Raw genomic sequence first — 19,988 nt, 5'->3', positions numbered from 1 at the left:
GAGGTATAGAAATTGGACGGACGCTGTAAAGTCTGAAGGACGGCAGCGAGCCACAGGCCCTGCTCGTAAAGGACGCCGCAAATATGTCGCCCCTGCTCTCCGCCAACGCAACTTGCAATGCTACTTTGGCCCGATGGAGAAGTCCGAAGCCGAGGTTCATTTCCGCCCCGGCTGCCGACTTTACCTTCTGTCGGCCCATGCGAGAGAGCCGCGGTCACCGAGGATGCGCTTGCATCCACCGGCATCGTCCCACACAGCAGGCAGCAGATGGCCTGGAGGGAGGGCAGCAAGATGAACACCATCTTCTTCTTCTTTTTGCAAATTCTCTCCTTTGAAAGGCTTGACTTGACAAAGAGTTTTGCTTACTAACTTTTTCCGCTCTTTGGACAAAATAACTGTTTATGCTTGTTGCTGTGGAAGCTGAAAATGCAGATTTCTGCTGAATTTTATTGGCAGTGTAAAAAAACAACCTTTTGTGGTTGGTTTTAGTTTGGTACAGTTTTACAGTCGTCGCTATTGTAAAGGGTCCAACAAAACAAATGATCTCTCTTTTCAGTATCTTGTCATTGGGCAAGGTTGTACACCTCAGCACACATGTGCAGGGTGGAGCTTGATTGGATCGTGATAATCTTTGAAACTGATCTGACAATAAACTTAAATTGTTGATTTGGGCTGGGCTAAATGATTTTGGAAAATAGTATGATAGTGAGCTTTTTTTCTCTCAATGTCACATGACCAAACCCAGAAAACAGGTGATCGCTAGCTGAGCCCTAAGCAACAGTGATGTCATTTTCAGTCGATAGGCAAAATGGCCGCCTCCTGAGATGGATAAAAATGGGTGAATTTTTCTGCTTAGTCCATATTCCACAAAAGTACTATCAATCAGAATACCGTGTTTGGACTAGTGGGGGTGCACAGAACATATATTATATCGTATAGACAATGTTTGATTTGACTTTCCCTTTAATGCTTCATGAGGCATTGAATCTGTCATTGCGCACCCTGGCCGCATCCTCCTCCCTCTCCCTCGGCATTTTCATCTCTTGGGGAAGTGTACCGTCACCACTGTAAATATCAAACTGCGCTGCGGGGAGGTTCAGCGGGTGCAATGCAGCGAGGCGGCCATTTTGCCTTGGCGAGTTCAGCGGGTTCGCTCTGGCCGGAGGCTGGCAGGCCGTTCGGATCAGGTGGCAGTGCCAGGCCTCTGACATCAATCACCAGCCGCCAGCGTCTACGACGCTGCCCTTCTCTCAACAACGCTCCCTCTCTCCCGTTGTCCCGCTTCTCAGTCTCCTTTTCCGCGTCGACCCCGTTTCTCCAACCCGCGTGGATGTGCGGGGCAGGCAGCAGACAGGCAGACACTGCGGGCTTTGTTATGAATGGCATCCACTTGCACATCCGGAGGAAGTGTACGCTCCAGTGTGGCTTTACAAACTGTCTCTATTGTCCTTAGAATGACTCACTCCACACTGCAGAGGAGAATGGCAGTCAGACGGACAGACAGACGGGTTTGCAGAGCCGACAGACAAACACCGCAGGAAAGACAGACAGACAGTTTATGTGGTACACAGGCTGCGGATATTTGACAATGCAGAAGAGACTTGCAGTGAGTACAAACACAGTTGAAAGGCAGGTTGGCTACAACAGCACTGTAACGATACACCAAAGCTAAGATTTGGTTTGTATCTTGAGTTCTGACCCATGATTCCAGGAAATGCTACAACAACAAATGCAAATCTACTGTGTATTTTTAAGTAACTGTACTAACACTACAAACACCATCAAAAGGGTAAGAACGGTCATTATGGTAACGCTTATCACGAATGATACGAGCAATACAAAAAAACGGCGTATTTTGGAGATATACTGTCGGTCAAGCCACATTTTTATCTAAGTATATTAGCAGCATCGTCTTGAAATGCGCCAACATAAGGCAGTGCAAAACAAATATGAAGTCCTTGAATAACTCCTAATCAAGACATTGTGCAGAGCTGGCCTTGCACGTGAGGATCAACTGTATTTCAAGTCGGTCTCCTGCTATTGTCTGTGAATGCACCTTCCTCTTTCTTCTTGGCCGTAGGCTCTTGTTGAAAAGAAACTTTCCATATGTCTGTATTTACTCATTTGGCTAGCTTGTGGATTTACGATCATCACTACGCAATCGAGATAATGAACATCTTGACCACTTTCACTTTTCAAAATAAAATATTTTTTTAGCCAGGATAATAAATAAACCCAAAGTACAGTAAGTTCATTTTATTCTTTCACCTGTGCAGCCCGCCGTGGCCCGGTTTAAAGGGTGGTCCACAGCCCGGTGCTTGGGGACCCCTGCTGTATTGATACAGGGTTTATGTAACAAGACAGTGAAAATAATCAGATATCGGAATTTGATTGAAATTGGGCACTTGGACCTCTCGTTTACGTAAGTCAAGCCTAAATATTAGCCCAATTTGGAGTTGCACGTTTTTTTTTCCAGGTTAAGAATTGACTTTTCCCCATCTGCACCTTTCATTTCCAATTGCGCGATTGCTCGGGGAGTGGTCTTCTTTGCGCTGTAAGGTTGCAGGGCAGAGCCGCTGGGCACACTCCGCCAGTCGTTAGAATCATTAGCAGGAAGACTCTTTGCAAAGGCCACACAAACAACGGGATGGATTAATGGGCAAGGCGAGTGAATGAACTAATGTGCAGTCTTGTATAAATGAATGAATAGGATCAATGAATGGAGTGCTGATGGCTGCAGAGGATGTTCAATGAAGGAGGTTGAGTAATGGGATTAGTTTGTAGCTCGCGATCATCAAAGTGCTGACCTGAAACGTTTGATCAGTCAGTCTGGATGCATGTATGCTAATGCGTGCGTTTGGGCTAGTTGGGTTTTTGTGGATACGGCCATTTTTCATCCATCCATTTTGTTTTAATAGCGCGAGTGCTCATTAGGATCGCAGTTGAGCTGCAGCCTATCCCAACTGACTTTGGGCGAATGGCGCGATACACCACCACAGATGAATTTTGAACCCTGAGCCTTAGAACTGTGCGGCAGACAGGCTAACCACTAGGGTACCGCATGGATTCCCAACCATCGGGGGATTTATAGATCATCAAGTATAAACACTGTTGGAACATTTGAATTCTGTTCCACTAGATGACAGAAGGTACGATTAATTAACCTTTGTGTCCACCTGTTGCCATTCAACGGATGGCTTTGTGTTGAACTAAACGAGTCCAGATTTTCCATGAAATAAATGTCAGTACATACTCTTTGCATTTCGGCGTCATAAACACTGTCAAACTCTTACGATTCTACCGTGTTGTCTCGAGTCATTTAAAAAAAAACAAGATAACCAAAATGAAAAGTGTCAAGGCCCGATTTGGAATGAAACTGTGCGTGCTGCGTGGGGTCCCAATGCGACTTGAACACACTGTTCTCTATTAAGAAAGCTTAATCTAAAACCGTATCACTGCTTTGACCACTTAAGCCGCCACAGCGATTAGAGCAAAAAGGACAGTGTGTAGTCTAACATGTCGAGGTATTGTTGGCCGCTTCGCCGAGGCTTTGGGCTGATTAGAGGAGGCAGGTTGGAGTCGCTCACTCGATTCGCTCGGTCTGATTTAGGCCAGCAGATTACTGCATGCTGGTTTACAGCACTTGTAAACGTCGCAGGAACTTTGAGGCCACATTGTTATGGCTTAGTGATGATTTTGATGGTCTAATTTAAGTTTGAGAAGTCAACCCGCCGCTGTGTTCGCTATTGTGTTTGATTTTTGCTATCACTGCTGTCGAATGTTATGTCCGTCTTCACGCTTGAGCCGCAGTGCTGATGTCACGGCAGCCAGGTTAAAGGGACCGTCTATATATAGCCCTCCCACCTGTAATCTGTCTCTTGACGGGATTAGCGGAGCCGCTAGTTTGAGCCTTCCGCGCCTGAGCTCTGATTTGTTATTAATTAATCAAAGTAAAAATGTGAACAATCTGCTCAGAGCATCCAGCTCCAGTTGTCAGTTTCAGATATTTGTCATAACAGAAGACATAAAAACGATCAGATTTTGTCTTTTACTGTAATTAGAACCAACCAAAGCACAATTTGGCCACAACTGTGTTCGAGTTCTCGCAGTTTCTTGTCATCACACAAGCAGATATTTTAATGTGTGATGTATAAAAAAAAAAAAACTATGACAAATGCAGTCAACGCAAAGAGGGAGAGCGCAGAGAATGTCAAGTGTTCAACTTAATATCCCAAACCTGGAATCTTGGAATTCCCTTACACACATATGTCGTCTCAGCTCTTTTATGTCTTTAATACTAACTCAGATGTGAAAATGGTAGGCATCAATGGCAGGTAGCAACAAGCTGATTTTCAACATCTTAGCTGTTTTTTTTTTGCTGATGTGACAGCACCCATTGTCATGAAAATAACATGGGTGATCTAAAAAAGCTTATGCTCGCTGCTCTTAAAGAGATGACTACACACACAATCACATCTCCACCTCCTCAAACCAGACTGACGAGGCATGCGAAGAAGGAGAAAGGAGTAGAAGAAGAAATTGAAAACTATTCTCCTTGTCATAATTTTTTAAAATTTGCATTTCACGTCAAAATCACAGAGTTCGTGGCTCAGTGTTGACCATACAAGGATTTATTTATTTTTTTAATGGTACATTTAGCACAGGTTTGACAGTTGTGGGCTCCAGGGATAGAAAAATCACACTTGCACAGGAAAATCATTCAGGATAACCTTTTGGAGACACTCGACAATCTTAACTGATTTTGGTTGGAAGGTGGGAAAAATGATCAAATTAGTCTTCATTACAAGGGTTGAACTATTTAGTCGACTTGACTACTTCACATTGACATTTCAGCATTTAGTTTTTATTTGTCGCCGGTCTGCCAAAATATGCATTGTACTGAAAAAAATATCAATGACATCATCGATGAATCGACTTCAAACGAGTCCTTTCACATTACGGTAAACTAAATCTAATCTTTAGTCATTCAACCCTGAGTGTTTACCCCGCTTTATATGATACAGCGGCACGGGGATAAAGAGATAAAATTGTTGCTTTGTCGGTGTAGCGTAAAATGGACAACAATTATTATTTTTTTTTTTTTACTTTAACTTGTCTACTAAGTTACAAAGTGCCAAATAATTATTCTGTCTAACTTTTTGGCACCCTGCCATTAAGTTTCTACAGTACTGCAGTGTGGTGCGATACCTAGAAGGGTGGGCGGTAAAAACATTGCTCCCCCTTGATTGGTTGATGGAGAATAGTCACTTCCGCCAGACAATGGGATCACAAAACAGACTTGAAAAAAAATCTAAATGTTGCTTAAAAACAAGCAATACTGTACTATTGTTTGCCATCTGTCATTCATGAAATGAATCATTTTACGGGAGACAAAAGAAAGTGGTTGTGTGGCTGCCGGAACACGCGCACCTGTACGTGTGTGAGTGTGGGAGTAGAGGAAAGAGGACAAACATCTGCCATATTGAGATATTGCTCCGTGGTTTGAGTGTTTCCACGCAATGTCTGTGTTTTGAATCGAGCTGCTGCTCATTACGCTGGCATGCTGGACGTCTCGACACTCCAATGTTTGCGCCTTGCGATTTCCATTTTTACGTAAAGTTTTTGTGTAGTATGTTCCACGTTTTGATTCATATTTGGTGTTACAACTTAGTGTTTAAAATTTTTACTTAAATTCCACTGGTTGATTTTGGCAGTTCATTTTGATGGTCACACCTCTTAATTCAGCATATTTAGACCATATTCACTTTTTTTTCTTGATTGTAGTTCCGATTGACATTTTTTTATGTGTTTATTTCTTTTGTTTTGAGCAGGTGCAGGTGTATCGCTGTCATGAATGTTTTGTGTTTTATGTGGCATTGATGGGGAATGTTCAGTCTTCGCTTTTATACTGCATTCGTATTTGCAGATATCTGTTAAGATTTTTCCCCACATTTGGCAGAGGCCTGTTTCTGATCTGGTGTATTCCATGCATTTGTTTTGTACCGTATTTACCCTGCCGTGACCAGGCTTGGGGAGTAACTGAATACTTTATATGTACCGGGGTTACGTATTCAGAATACAAAAAAAAAAAGAAGAAGTAACTATTCCGTTACAGTATAGGAAAAAAACGTACAGGTACATTTATTAAAAATGGGTATTATTTCGAGGGATTACAATTTCTACGATGAGAGGGAGGGATAGATGGAGGGAGAGTTAAGAGAGAGAGGCGGAAAGAGGGTGAGAGGAAGGAGAGCGAGGGAGGGGGAGAGACCATCGTTTACTTGAGCTGTATGTGTCATGTTGGAAGTGGGGAACTGGCTAGTCGTGTCCTCCACACGCGGGCAGTTTAAAAAAAGCTTCATGGAGGAAGTAAACAACATGCACAAAATACACGGCTAAACTTGTGACTGGGATAAAAGTTCATTTTGCAGTTGGTTTTACGCATCGTCATCCTCATATCATTATTACTGCGTGCGTGCGTGCATGTGGGTGAAATGTGGCTTTCAAAAGCGTAATTTGTCCCTTTCTTCCGCATTACAGCAACAACAGCTTTGTTAGCTCTCTGTCTGTCCGTCTAAACTGTGAGGTGTGATTGCTTTCAGCGGCAATTAGTTCAAAAACCCTCAATCAATCAATCAACCTATCTATACATGCATACATGCCTACATTCATTTTAATGGCTGTCAATGACGCACGTATTTTTGCAATTTGTAGGCTTCCCGGGTCCCTATCACCCGCAAATAGCTGTATAGAATATATATTGTGGTGATATTTATTTTGTCTTCATGAGCATACTTGGTATTGGAGTAATCCAAAGTAATCAGTTTTAGCAGCTAACTTGTTACTGTAACGGAATACATTTTCCTGGCCGTGACCCATATCCCAGTCAGGCCACGTGAGGGCAAAGGATCAGAATTTGTCACTTGACGCATGCAGTAAATCCAGGCAATTACCGGTCGTCGTCACATAGGCGGCCATGCAATTGGAGTTGATGTTACAGCAGTGGCGGCAAGAGTTTTTATTAAAAAATTTTTACATTTGCTTTGGCAGCAGACGAAGCAACACAAATATGATTTTGGGTTTCCGTGGCTTATTAGTTATGCATAATGGAGCGTGACTGATGACTGTGAGAAAAAAATAACAGCCTAGGCGCCGGTGTTTTGCCCACATTTTGCCGTCGCGTTCATTCATAAAATCAGGTTGTACGTCCTTGGCGTTACGCGGAGCTCGCACTTGACGGAAACTACTTTTCTACTATTATTATAATACGCTATTCAGACAGACAGGTAGACAGTCAGACAGACAGCGTGCATTGACAAAAGGGGGGAAAGCAGCAGTTAGTGAGCTGGAGAGCACTTGCTGTCGCTCCTATAATACAACACATCAATTGGCTGGGCTGGTGTGCGTGTGTGTGTGTGTGTGTGTGTGTGTTAATAGTACTTGATGGTTTATTCTGGCCTGCTGCGCTTGGCTTTGCTGCTCAAGTGTGTGTGTGTGTGTGTGTGTGCGTGTGTACAGAGAGGTATGTTGTGCATGTATATAGGTTTACAGGCAGACATGGAGCCTAACAGCACAATGCTTTTCGAAAGAAGGGCTGCATTAAGGGGGGGCTTTACAAAAGATCAGTGGGTCTTAAGTTGCGCACACGCATGCACGCGTAACGCCAGCTGCTGCCCGCGGCCCCCAGCCCGGCATTTCTGAATGAATAATACAGAGCCAGCCACTCTGGAATAATAGCAACACACACACATGCACAAAGCTTTGCACCTGTTCACCGCTGCTCAATTGGCCAGGCTGGTTAAGGTCCCACCCGGACTGTTTTTAAAGATGAATGAACACACACACACACACACACGGTTGCAGGCAACAGTTGGACGGCTGTGTTAGCCTCCCGATGATGCCTCGTCCCGTCCTGATGACGCCTTCCTGTCTGGCGTTCAGCCGAGTAATCGTCCAACACGTTTTCCCTTAAACAATATGAATAGAAATAATCGGTCCCATGTCAAATTGCCGCCATCTTAAAACTTTTAAAAGGTAATGTTGAGTCCATCCATATTCTGTTGTGCTTCACCTCATTCCGATCACTATCCGGTGAACTGGAGCATATGCCAGATTCATATTTTGAAGGCCAGAACCTCAGAACTATGAGGCAGGCGTGCTCAGGCTATCGTGCCTTTTTGCAAAGTTTTGGTATTTAACATTATGAATTATTGCCACTTTGCTGATGAATGATGGTAACCCTAGCATTTTGGACTCAAATAACGAAGCCAATTGTTGCTCAGATTTATTTATTTTTAATGAGAAACTTGTAACTCATATTATTATTCTCCACTGAAATTAATTGAAGCATCCTCCTAAACACACACACTTTTGTGTTATGTTTTTTTCTAATAAGATTTATAAAAAAAAATAATAAAAAAAAACACGCAATAACTTATATACTTGTCCTGCTCCTTCTTGGCCACTGGAAGGCAGTATATTAAAGTCATGCAGACACAAATGATAAAAAAAAATAGTACATCTTCTTTTACTACTACTGTAAGATGCTGTAATATTACTGATTTAGTGTTCAAATATACATTGCTTTCAAAACCGCGATTATCAATGCTAACTTTAAACATGTCAATAGCATTTTGCACTGTTTGTCAGCATTAAGCTAAGCGGACTTTCCGAAAGCAAAGCTGTGGCCTGCCTATGTGTGGTTGTTATTCTAAACATTTATAATTCATCATACTACATGTGCCAGGGAAGTGAGTGTCTTCACCTAAACACCCAACATATCTGCCTTTGTGGCGCCCGTTTTGATTTTGACGTTATGTCGCTTTCGCCATATTGTAGCGAGACGCTTCTTTTGGTGGCACAAAAAGCTCAAGAAAAAGAAAACGCCCACTTGGGTTAGTCTTTGAGGTTCCATAACGCCGTCTCTGAATAGACGTGGAAGCGCATACTGTGTTCCCAGTGATTTGAAGAATTTCATCATGAGCGGTCATGTGGCGTTATCAATGTGAGCACCGCTATTTGAGCAACATAAACGCTGCCATTCATACGCTCGTCAGCATGCACGATGATATTATGCTATGTAAGGATACTCACACTGGAGGTAAAACCAGTGTGGGGAATGCAGGCTGAAGCTCTAAAGTGGAAAATAGCACAAAGTGAACTGATGTGTGTGTGTGTGGACAAACACTAATCACATTAGACACACACACGCATTATGAACACAGGCAGCGCGACATTTGACATTTTACCGCATGTTTTCATGCGTCATTAAGCTGGTGGATGCTTGTCTTTATTCCTTCAGCAATGATATTCACAGCATGTGCTCACATTTTTATTTATTAATATTATTACTTTTTTTCTCTCCATGTTTTCATAATGTTAAGGCTTGAACATGAAAAGTATTGGGCAGTAAATAACTGGGATTGGACCAAATATACCAAAAAAGACAGATATTAAACAAAATACAAATATATTACAACAACAATATATATTACAACATATGTGAGACATATATGACAAATTACAAAACTATTACAAAAAAATAAATAAAAAATTGCAACAAAATACCCTCAGTCAAAATATAAAGATATTAACTAAACAAAATAAAAAAATATTAAATAAAAATATTAGAGTATATAAAAATACAAAAAAAATAATGAAAATACTGGACAAAAAATATTTTCTTAAACTATTTCTTCAAGAACAGACGCACATATAATGGCCAATTATTACACCCCCCCCCCCCAAAAATGTAATAATAGAAAAAAAAACTTTAAAATATACTGTACTAGGAACATTTTATTACATTTGATAATTATAGATGTTTGATAAGGGTAGGCTATTCCTAATAGTCTGAAGGCTTCTCACTGTTTATTGGTAATCTGTAAACCAGTTCATCCCTATAGTTAGATGACCACGATGCAGTAAATCCAACTTGGACACAAGGGGGCTAGCCCCTCCCTCGGCTAAAATGCTAATATGCTAACCCTGCGTTAATCCTAAATGTGTTTTAGGAAGCGCTCGACACACACACACACTCACACACGAACCAATGTGCTGAGTGGAATTACTAGTGGAGCGTCACAGGATAGATGCCATGTTCCAGGGAGTCACTGCCATCTACTGGACTATTTCTGTACTGCAATAGATGAGTTCAGCAGGGATGATACAATATGAAAATGATGTTTAATATTTCAAGCATGCTAAATGACTACCAGCTGTGGGTGGGTGGGTGTATGTGGTGTTGGAGGGTAGAGGGGCACCAGGGCGTTGGGTCCTTCCAGCCCAGTGTACCAGGAGGTGCAGCTGGCTGGGTGAAATCTCTTTAGCGCCCCCGAGGGATGACCGTGCTCCCACGAGGGGATGGGGATATTCCGGTTGGTGAACGGCCCTGCTCGCTCTAGTCATGTGACCGTAACCCAGCTGCGTCCCACAACGCTCAAATAGAATTCTTTGTTGTGCTGAAACCACGACGAGCTTCCTGCACAGCGGCCGTGGCCCTGGCCCCATGTGCTAATGACACTAAAGCACTGTAAGTGGATTTGCGTCCAAGAGCCCGGATTTGCCTTAAGATGTCTGAGCAGACTGGAGTTAGAACTGCTGGGGTGAAGGAGGGGGTTATCGGGGTCACACACCTTGTATAAATACACACACAAACACACACACATGCAAGGAAAAGGTGCATAGTTTGTCCCTGTCCGTGCAGCACACGTCCAGTGTTGTTCCACAGCAAAACTTGTTGCGCAATGCCACACTTTTAAATCCTCGCCAGGTATCTTTCACTTTGTGTGCCGCATGTTTACCTGACTGCCTGGAGGCGTTTGCGCTCGACAGCCTCTTTTGCACACACGTGCAGCAAAATGGCAACTTCACAGCCACAGGAGTGGATTATTTATTACACTAAACCCAGGGGAATGTTAGGCAAAACGTACAACAAAGTCAGATTAAATATAATTAAGTATTTCATTAAAAATACACGTACACACTTTTAAGATAAATTAGAAAAGTATTGGCAAAAAATTATACTACTATTACTTAAAAACAAAAATTTCAAATATTAGTCAAAATGAAATTATTAAAAAATATTCAGAAATTTAGAACTACTATACAGTTCAAAATGTACGACACAAATACAATAGTATTTGGTGAAATATACCAACATATTAGATAAATAATAGAAAAAAAAAACATTAGAAAATGATACCAAACTATTAGACAAATTAAAATTTACTAAATAATTTAATTCTGCTGCCCATTTGTTTTGGTTGTAATTCCATTGTTGGCCGTTAGATGGCAGCACTATTTTGTGTAACACTGTAATTTGGAAAAAAGATTGAAAACAGGAAGTAGGCCGATTTCAAGCTGAGCCTATTTTTTGCTTAAGATTTTTGATGTCACATCCTGTTCAGTCCTGCTTTTTACACCTACAGAAAGCGACGGCTGTAGGTTCATTTGATATCTTTGGGTATAGTCGTTGGCGGTGTCAAAATTGAACGACCACTAATCGATTATCAAATTTGACAATTTTAATAATCGTAATCGTTTAGAGCCAATGTAAAATTGTCCAAGTTCTCCCCCGACAATGATCATTTGTAAAAGTGTCAACACGTTCCTGCGTCATGCCAGCGTGCTGCTGTGTGTGTGTGTGCAGGAACGTGGCACATCCTCCCAACCGCCCTTGCCAGTCACCCAGCTCTGCCTCTGCGCCATCTGCATATCAGCCTCAGCCTCCGCCAAGGCATTAAATTAAATCCCTGTTCGGGCTGATTAACAAATGGCTGGTGAGCTCACATAGTTTTGCGCTCATTCACCCCCGTCAAGGTTTTTTCCTGGTCCTGAAGGAGTGCGAGATGAGATGGAGGGGGAAAAGTTAGCCGGACTTGTTTCTCTTCTGCTGGCTGAAGTTCAGCTTTGTGGTTTGTACCTGTCTGTTCTCCCGCTCTCGTTCATTTTGCGTTTCCCCCCCTCTCTGCGCCGAGATGAATGGTTAATCAGCCCCGCTAATTGAGTGACATTTAGTCAGTGTGTTGTCCTAATTGTCCAATCAGAAAGCTTGGAACGGACACAGTTGCATCTGATTCATCTCTCGTCTCAGAATGCGGAGACGGCAAGCTGCTGCTGGAGGCGAACATGCCAGCGAGAATTGCGTCATCTTCGCATTCCTGGGGAAACTCGGGTTGACTTTTTAAGACTCTTTTCAACCGTGAGGGGCAAGTTTTCAGAGCCGGTGCAATGGACAACTTCTCCAGGAACACAGTTGGTTTTTAAAGCCCAAAAAAAAAAAAAAAAAAAAAAAGTTTATATTTGTCTTCAATGATAATACAATAAATATGTCATTTGTATCATATTTATATTATATCAATCAATGCATATTGTATATTCCACACTTTCTACATTTCTAATCTTTGTTTATTGGTATAAGGAGTTAGAAAAATGCAGATCCATCCAGTATTTCACTTTACTACCAAGTCTTGTCTTGGTGGAGGTCTGCATGCTAGCTTGTCAAACCGTCAAATGCAGTACACAATAAAATGTTGTGATATCTTCTTTACCAAAGCTCTACTCCTAAGCAAAAAAATAAAATTCTGGAAATCAATAACAAAATGAAAAAAAAAAAATCAAGATTCTTACATAGATTTTTTCCTCCCGTATCATGGTTTATCATTAACACCTTTTTTTTTTTTAAAGCAATTGTTTATTGCTTTTGTAATGCCCTTGCTTGTGCAGAGCCGCAGGTCCAGATATTAAAGGGGAAGTCAACCTAAAAATTTTGGGGGGACAATAATATGTTCTATGCAGCCCCACTAGTGCAAATATGGTATTCTGGTTGATATTGTGTTCTTATTGTGTTGGTCGTTGCTTGATGTCATCTTCAGTCGACAGCAAGTGGCAAAATGACCGCCGCCTGAGATGGATAAGAATGGCTGTATTTTTGCTTCATAACTCATATTCCGCAAATGTAATATTATTCTGAATGTTATGTTTAAACTAGTGAGGTCACATATAACATTATTGTCAAGGAATGTTTAAGGTTGACTTTCACTTTGAACAATGGGAGATCAGGAAAACAATTATTATAAACACGAGGGGAAACAATTGTAATACACTTTAATGCAAAATGAAAGTTTAATTGATGATTCGATTTATCGGTGGAACAGTCGATCAAATAATCGATTCTAAAAATACCGGACAGTGACAGTCCTAGTAAAGAGTAAAATACTGTTATGGTATCATGGAAGACAAAGGATCACCCTAAAGTATTAACAACACATTTAGTGTCTTCTCCCGTGCCAATTAAGTCTTGAAAGACTTTACAAAGAAGCCTCTTTTCCCTTTCTCGTTTCTTGGATCCGTCAGATCACACCACTCTCCTGTATCGGCGATATCCCGCTGTTTGAAGAAACAAAAGACTCCTGTTGTCTCCGCCGCCGTATAGTTTAGTACGGACTAATTGGTCTTGCGGGAGAAGGGAGCTTGCGCGGTTAAAACTAAATGGAACTGAAGCGAGGCGATGGTGTGGGAAGGAAACCGGCTGTTGTCTTTTTTCCGCAGCGGTCCAAACGAGAGACATGTGGCTCCCCAGACAAGCTGTCCAGAGCGGAAGAGCTTCGCCGGACTCTTCGCAGGCCGGGCCAAGACGGGATTGCTTCGACAGAACACCATTGGATCGGCTCCGCGCCGCTCGCGTCCGCCGCCGTCGCTTTTGGAAGCTTTGCGCGGACAACTGTCCATCTCCCCTCGCCGTCTGTGCCACCCCTGGCTGCCCCCCACCCCCCTCCTCTCATTATACGCACCCACACACATGTACACGCGCGGCTGTCGGTCCGGGCCAGAAGCATCGCTTAAATGTTTTCAGTCATGCTGGACAGCTGAGCGATGGACGTGGCCAGCTACAGGCGCTTGGACACTTTCATCTCCGAAGTGACTCAGAGAAATGACTGGACTCGGACCAGCCAGCCTCTCGTCACTGCCAGTTTTATGATAGTTTGTAGCACTTCAACTTTTCTCTCCATCCTCGGCCATTTTGATGGGAAATTGAGGCCCCTTTCACGCAGAGATCCTGCAAATGGCCGCATTGGAGCCTTAACGTGTAATTTCATTTTATGCGCACACCTGGAGGTTTGCGGTGACATCTTCATCCTCAGCTGACCACATTTCAATTCAAATGTTATTGCTGGGAAAGTGGAAATATGTCCATTGACACGTTAACACTCAAACTGCAGCTCCAAGTGGCCCGTGTACGTTAAAGTCTGATCACTGATCTGAGCATATGACTGGATAGCCGAAAGCCCATACACGTCGGTGCAAGCCGATAAAGCGACAGGGCGGCCATCTTGCTCCTCCTATCTCGCGAGCGGACTACTGTATAAACTATACGGTATGCTTACAGATAAGGCATATACAGCTCGTAGGCAGTTAGTAAAGGGCCGGGGGCCGGGGTGGTCACTATTTTTTAACAAGTAAATAAATGAATGAAGAATTAACAAGTGGACGGTATGTGCTGCTTTGAAGACCCCCTTTTTCTTTTAGCCCTCAGTTCCTTAGACCATAATATTAAATTTGGCAGAGGCATCTTTTGTTGAATTACCGTTGGGTTCCAGTAGGCAAGACTCCTTGCGACTTTGACGCCGTAGAAAGCAGGGTGGCGAGAATACTGGTGAAAATGAGCTGGTCGGCTGCTCAACGTAAGATGCAGGATTGGCCCAACTAAAGATAGTCATTTGTAGGGTTTTTTTCTTTCTTTAACAGAAGGATAACAACAAATATTGCGTATATCAAAAACCCTTATTTCCACTTTCATAATACAGTATGGTGTGCTCTAAATGATCACACTTTGCAATAATCACACCTTCTCTTTCCCACCTTTTCTGTTTTCTTTCTTCCCCGTCCTTATTCTTGTGTTTATCGGTAGCGAGCGATCCAAAGAATATGCTTCGCTTCTGTAAAGGACAGGAGGAAATGTGCATGGGGGGGCCGAGTGGGCGGAGTTGTTAAAAACGAGAAAAATAAAGACTAATTGAGGGGGAAACGTGTGATTTGGTAATCACAACGACACGTTGGCACCCGGCTGCATATTCTTATCTGCGTGGTGGCTCAAATCAGCTGCTACACACACACACACGCACAGATACACACACACACACGCACTGATACACACACACACACCCCCGTTGCCGACAGAACTTGGAGGTACCGGCAGGGCCCGCAGTCACACGGTCCCTTCGGCGGAGCAGGTGTTTTTCGGCAACGTGCTAATGAACGTGGCCTGCTGTCATTCCAGCTTTAAATGGATGTCGCAAATAGAACAGACACCATCAAATACACACACACGCCGCCCGTTCTCCTCTCGCGGCGAATTAGCCCGGAAAAGGTGATCAGAGCTGTTAGCCAGCGTCGTGCGATGCTCACACAAATGCCATTTGTCTATTTTCACCAGGTGCATGCTGGAGGAATGGTTAATTAAAAAACAGGCTGGAGAAGGAGGGAACATTGCCGCGAGTGAAATGTTTACACTGCTCCTGGTTCGAGAAAGTGTTGAGATTCTTGTTGTTGTTTTTCCATCAAGACCTAACAGAGTGTCAGTAGCTGCGAGCTTCACTCCCCCTGGATGTATTTGTGCGCACCGTACTTGTTCAACTGTGTGTTTGGCTGCGTTCACGACGACGTGTTTGGGTCGGTTAAAACGGTTGCGGTTCAGCTAAGTGAGCACCAAACAAAATTCAATTTCACTTTGTTATGTTAAGTGTGAATTGTCAGGTTCAGTCAACCTAAAACATTTCATAAACAACAGACAAGGAAGGAAGACAAGAGACTCCGATTATTTTTGCTCGCGAGGAGAACGGACAGAGATGTGCACAGTTACAATCTCCTCCCGCTCTCAAGCACATTCTGCCCAACCCTCTCTTTTGATTTATTTTAGGGCGGTCGCCGGTTACACAGTCGTTGCTGGTCTAAATGTTGGGAGTACACACAGCAGCAACCATCACGGATATGAGCCATCGTGCAGATAATAATACAGACGTGTCTTCCTTCGGTGCTGAAGGTTTCAATAGTCAAAAGTTCAGTGTTTCAGCCGCTATCTTGTGATTCGGGCACAGTTCCTGTTTTTCTCGTTTTGCCGCTGCCGGAGCATGAGTCATGTTTTGCAGTACTATAAGAGTAAATATCTGATATTTTATGTACATTTATTCTAACATGAATGCTATCATGTAAACCTTGGTGTGTACCAAACCTGTACACACTAGTGGGATTCATTTGGTCAGGTGTGAATGCTATCATTTAAAGTGAATCAGGAGGTCCCGTTCGAAATACCTCACAACAGGTGTGAACACAACCAAGTCCGCACATTACATTAGGTCTTATCCGCCATTCTGTTGTGGAAACGTTTGACTCTTGTGTAATCCGGCAGCGGGTCGTTGGGGGAGAAAAAAGCTGCGGTGCCACCTCGATGCCAATCTGTGCCAGCCAGTTGAGTAAAGCTCTGACACCAACTGCGCGGCAGATGTTATTTGTTGCTGCGGTCCGGGACGGGCTATTTATTCTCCATCTTTTCGTCCTAGTGTTTTTTTACTGTACGTGTCACCGTCTGGGTTCCGAAATGTGCGTGTGTGAATCTGGACAGGGTGGCGACCTCAACACCTGCCCATGTATCAGCCAGACGATGCTGTTGGCATGGTCACTTTGAGTCGAGTGCGAGTAAACATGTTTTTGTCATATTTTACACGATAATCCGATCTGAATCTGGCAGGCAGGCGTTGTGCGAGTCAACGAGACACCACAGTGTTTTTTTTTTCGGGTTTTTTTTTGGACAGATGAGTGCTCCGTCAAGGGAGTCAAAAGTTGTAGGCACATTTATGATTATGGTTTATATTAATACGCTGCTGTCTTCCATGTCTGCAGGTGAATACATAAAGAACTGGCGGCCGCGTTACTTCCTGCTCAAGACGGACGGCTCGTTCATCGGCTACAAGGAGAAACCTCAGGACGCCGACCTGCCCTACCCGCTAAACAACTTCTCCGTAGCAAGTATGTTCCTGACATCCCTTCGTGTCTGAAAAATGCATTATTTGTTGCCTACAATTTTAACATTTAGGGCATTTGTCATTATTAAAACACAAATACGCAAAAAAATCTAATGAGCATACCTTGTGCCGCTTGATGAATATCTCTGTACTTGATATTTCTTAAGTGAATTCAAAATGTTGTTTCTATATTCATTATGCATTTTTAGGTAATTGCTAAAAATGCGCAAATACTGAGAACTATTGGAGATGAACTGTTTTACACCATTTCAAAAAAACAGAAACGTAATTATTTATTTATTTTTGTGTGGAGCTAAAACGGTGCCCAGTGATGTAGTTTGTATTTCGGCATCAGTGGTTGTCAACGTACAGTTAGTTAACTAGCACTTGCCTACTACCGAAAAATGCATCTTTCCTTCAGGTTGTCGGATATGTTTTCACTCCTCAAATATGTACTGATGATTATGCATCAGAAATCTGCTGGACAAAGTAGTATGTCGTTTTCTGTGGTATTTGTTTGACATTCGACAGTTGAGCGGCGCGTGATTGCAGCACATTCAATGCAAACACCCGCAGTATTTGAGATGGATTTTTCATGCAGCTCGTTTTATATTCTTGCTGATTTTTTTTTTGTAATGATTCAAATTTTTGCCAGCTTTATTAACAACTTCTCTGTTGTGTCAAATTTCGAAAAGGCATTTTTATTTTCATTTTACAGGCACTTTTGAACTATTCAGCTAATAGTCACAATGAAGTGGTACATCGTATAGCCCTTGGTAATGAAGCATTTATCAATTCATAGTGTTTGCACCTGGCTAACAAGGTCCACAGCGTTGTTGACATGTGCAAATAGCCGGCTAATGAGTTAGCAGCATTTTAATGTCTCCCGCTCTCCGCACATGCCCACCGTCGCCTCGTGTTGTCCCAGTTATGCTATGTGTTGTGTTTCAAAAATGGACACGGAGTCCGCAGATGGGCCTAAACTTTAAGTCCCTCATTATTGTTATTTTTATTTAGACTACTGGAGTAGGAGATGCAATGGGATTTGTGATGTTTTAAGGATTATCTTGTTTGATTTTCTGGAAAAAAAATGTGGTCATTTGGTAGATTTACGGCCATGATTATAATGGATTAAATACGATTAGGCATCTGTGGGTATGTCACACGGCATATGTCTCATAATAAACAAATGGGTGTAGTTTGTCTTTCATGTTCATAGAAAGTAACGTGATAGGCACGAGCGAGGCTGCCATTTCATCTCTTGGCGCGCGGCCTCAGGCTCAGTTTATGACCTGTACTATTACTTATATGAACAAAAGTCTTAGGACACGTCAACAACTCCATATTGTTTTCCATGTGTAATTCGTGTAATGGACACTTGTCCTAATCCTTCCTATCATTGTCCTCTTTTTATTTTTTTATTTTTGTCATTTTCAAGTTTAGATCTTTTCAGATGTGATTTTAAAAAGAATATCAACAACAACAAAAATAGAAGCATCTCACTGTTGAGCTGTTTGTAGATCACAACAGCTCACCTCATAAATAAGCTTGACTTGACCTTGTAGTGACTCTCAGTAGGACAAGTAAAAAATTGATCTATGGATTAGAGATAGGCCGACCTGGCCGATAATCGGCGCCGATATTGGACATTTTGACGAAAATCGGCATCGGGCTTTTTTCAAAATCTGACGGCCGAAAAAAGCTAAAGCTAAAACAATTTTAATCTCAGGAAACTATTTAATACATTTTCCGTTAACTTTATAAGAAATGCTGCTGACCCTGGGAACTTTCTAAATCTTTTGCTTTTGTTTGACTTTAAAACAAAGATTTCAGTTTTTTTTTTTTTAAATTTAGGTATTTACTTCGTCATGCGTCCATTTAACTTTTTAAGATGTACAGATAACTTTGGGAGTTCCCTGAACTTTTTTTTTTTTTTTAAGAAATTTAACATTAAGTATATTGTGTAGGATGAAAAAACAAAACAAAACAACTGCATTTTGAAAAGTATGAAAAAATGTTCAATAAGCATTAATGCTTTAAGACATTGCAACTAAGTCAAGATTGACATTTGTATTTTAAAAAGTTTTGATGCCAATATTTGTCCCCCTTTTTACTGAAAACAAATATCGCCTTCAAATATTGGTTCTCGGCCTCCCTGACTACTAATAATCGGCATCGGTATCGGCCTTGAGAAAAACATATCTGTCTATTTCTACTAAGGATGGATGTCTCCTTTAAAATCTACTTTCACTTCACATGTAATATTGAGATCATTCTGTTTAATATTATTCCAAACATGTACAAATGAGCCCTTCTTTGTAAAGTGGCACTCAATTGTTCATGAGAAAGGAGGAGTAGAAAATGTGCGAGGACAAGCAGGGAGGGCTGATTGCGAACAGATGAGCGATGGAGGGATGGAGTGGAAGCATCCCGAACAGACAGCGAGGAGGAGACGGGATCGGGGAAGGCGGAGGAAGAGGACGAGGAAAAAGGAGTTTGTGCCGAGGACAAGCCGGGCCATACATCCGGCCCCGGCTGCTTGGCACCGCGCTGGCACCGCCACATCTGTTGCCCAAAGCTGCGAGGCCAGGTGGCGCGAGTGTGCGCACGCACGCGTGTGTGTTTGTTTATCTGTGTGCGAGCGAACAACAGAAGTGGTCAGATGGAGCGGAGACAGTACAGGCCTGTTCCCTGCAGAGTGACACACACGTACACATATACACATCCACCCACTAAACTGCTTCAGATTTTGCACTCGCCTGCTGTGGCAAACTCAATTTCAACTGGGAAAGTGTGTGTGTGGGTGTGAGTGCTTTTTAGCACAGGGTGTCCGGTGACCTTGTTTTCTGGCAGCGCAGCAGGTCAGGTACGAACTTTGCACGTGTGTGTTGTACCCGCGTGGCATCGCTATTAACCTTCTTGTCTAAATTTAGGCCATGGCGGTGACACGCTGCGCCTCACTTGAAG

At 42.6% G+C, this 19,988-nt stretch overlaps 1 protein-coding gene across 4 annotated transcripts in view; it reads left to right on the top strand.

The window, feature by feature from the left end:
* The window catches only part of akt3a (v-akt murine thymoma viral oncogene homolog 3a), a 47,415-nt gene that overhangs the window by 10,534 nt on the left and 16,893 nt on the right, over positions 1 to 19,988 (top strand). For all 4 annotated transcript variants that reach the window (XM_077581245.1, XM_077581247.1, XM_077581244.1 and 1 more), the window contains exon 3: positions 16,900 to 17,025. In XM_077581245.1, the coding sequence (XP_077437371.1) occupies positions 16,900 to 17,025 (126 nt within the window). The remainder of the gene's footprint in view (positions 1 to 16,899; positions 17,026 to 19,988) is intronic.

Source organism: Vanacampus margaritifer, chromosome 12, assembly GCF_051991255.1.
Source record: "Vanacampus margaritifer isolate UIUO_Vmar chromosome 12, RoL_Vmar_1.0, whole genome shotgun sequence".
In the NCBI taxonomy this organism is placed as follows: Eukaryota; Metazoa; Chordata; class Actinopteri; order Syngnathiformes; family Syngnathidae; genus Vanacampus; species Vanacampus margaritifer.
The sequence above is the reverse complement of the archived record's forward strand: the minus strand, read 5'-3'. Positions and strand labels throughout refer to the sequence as shown.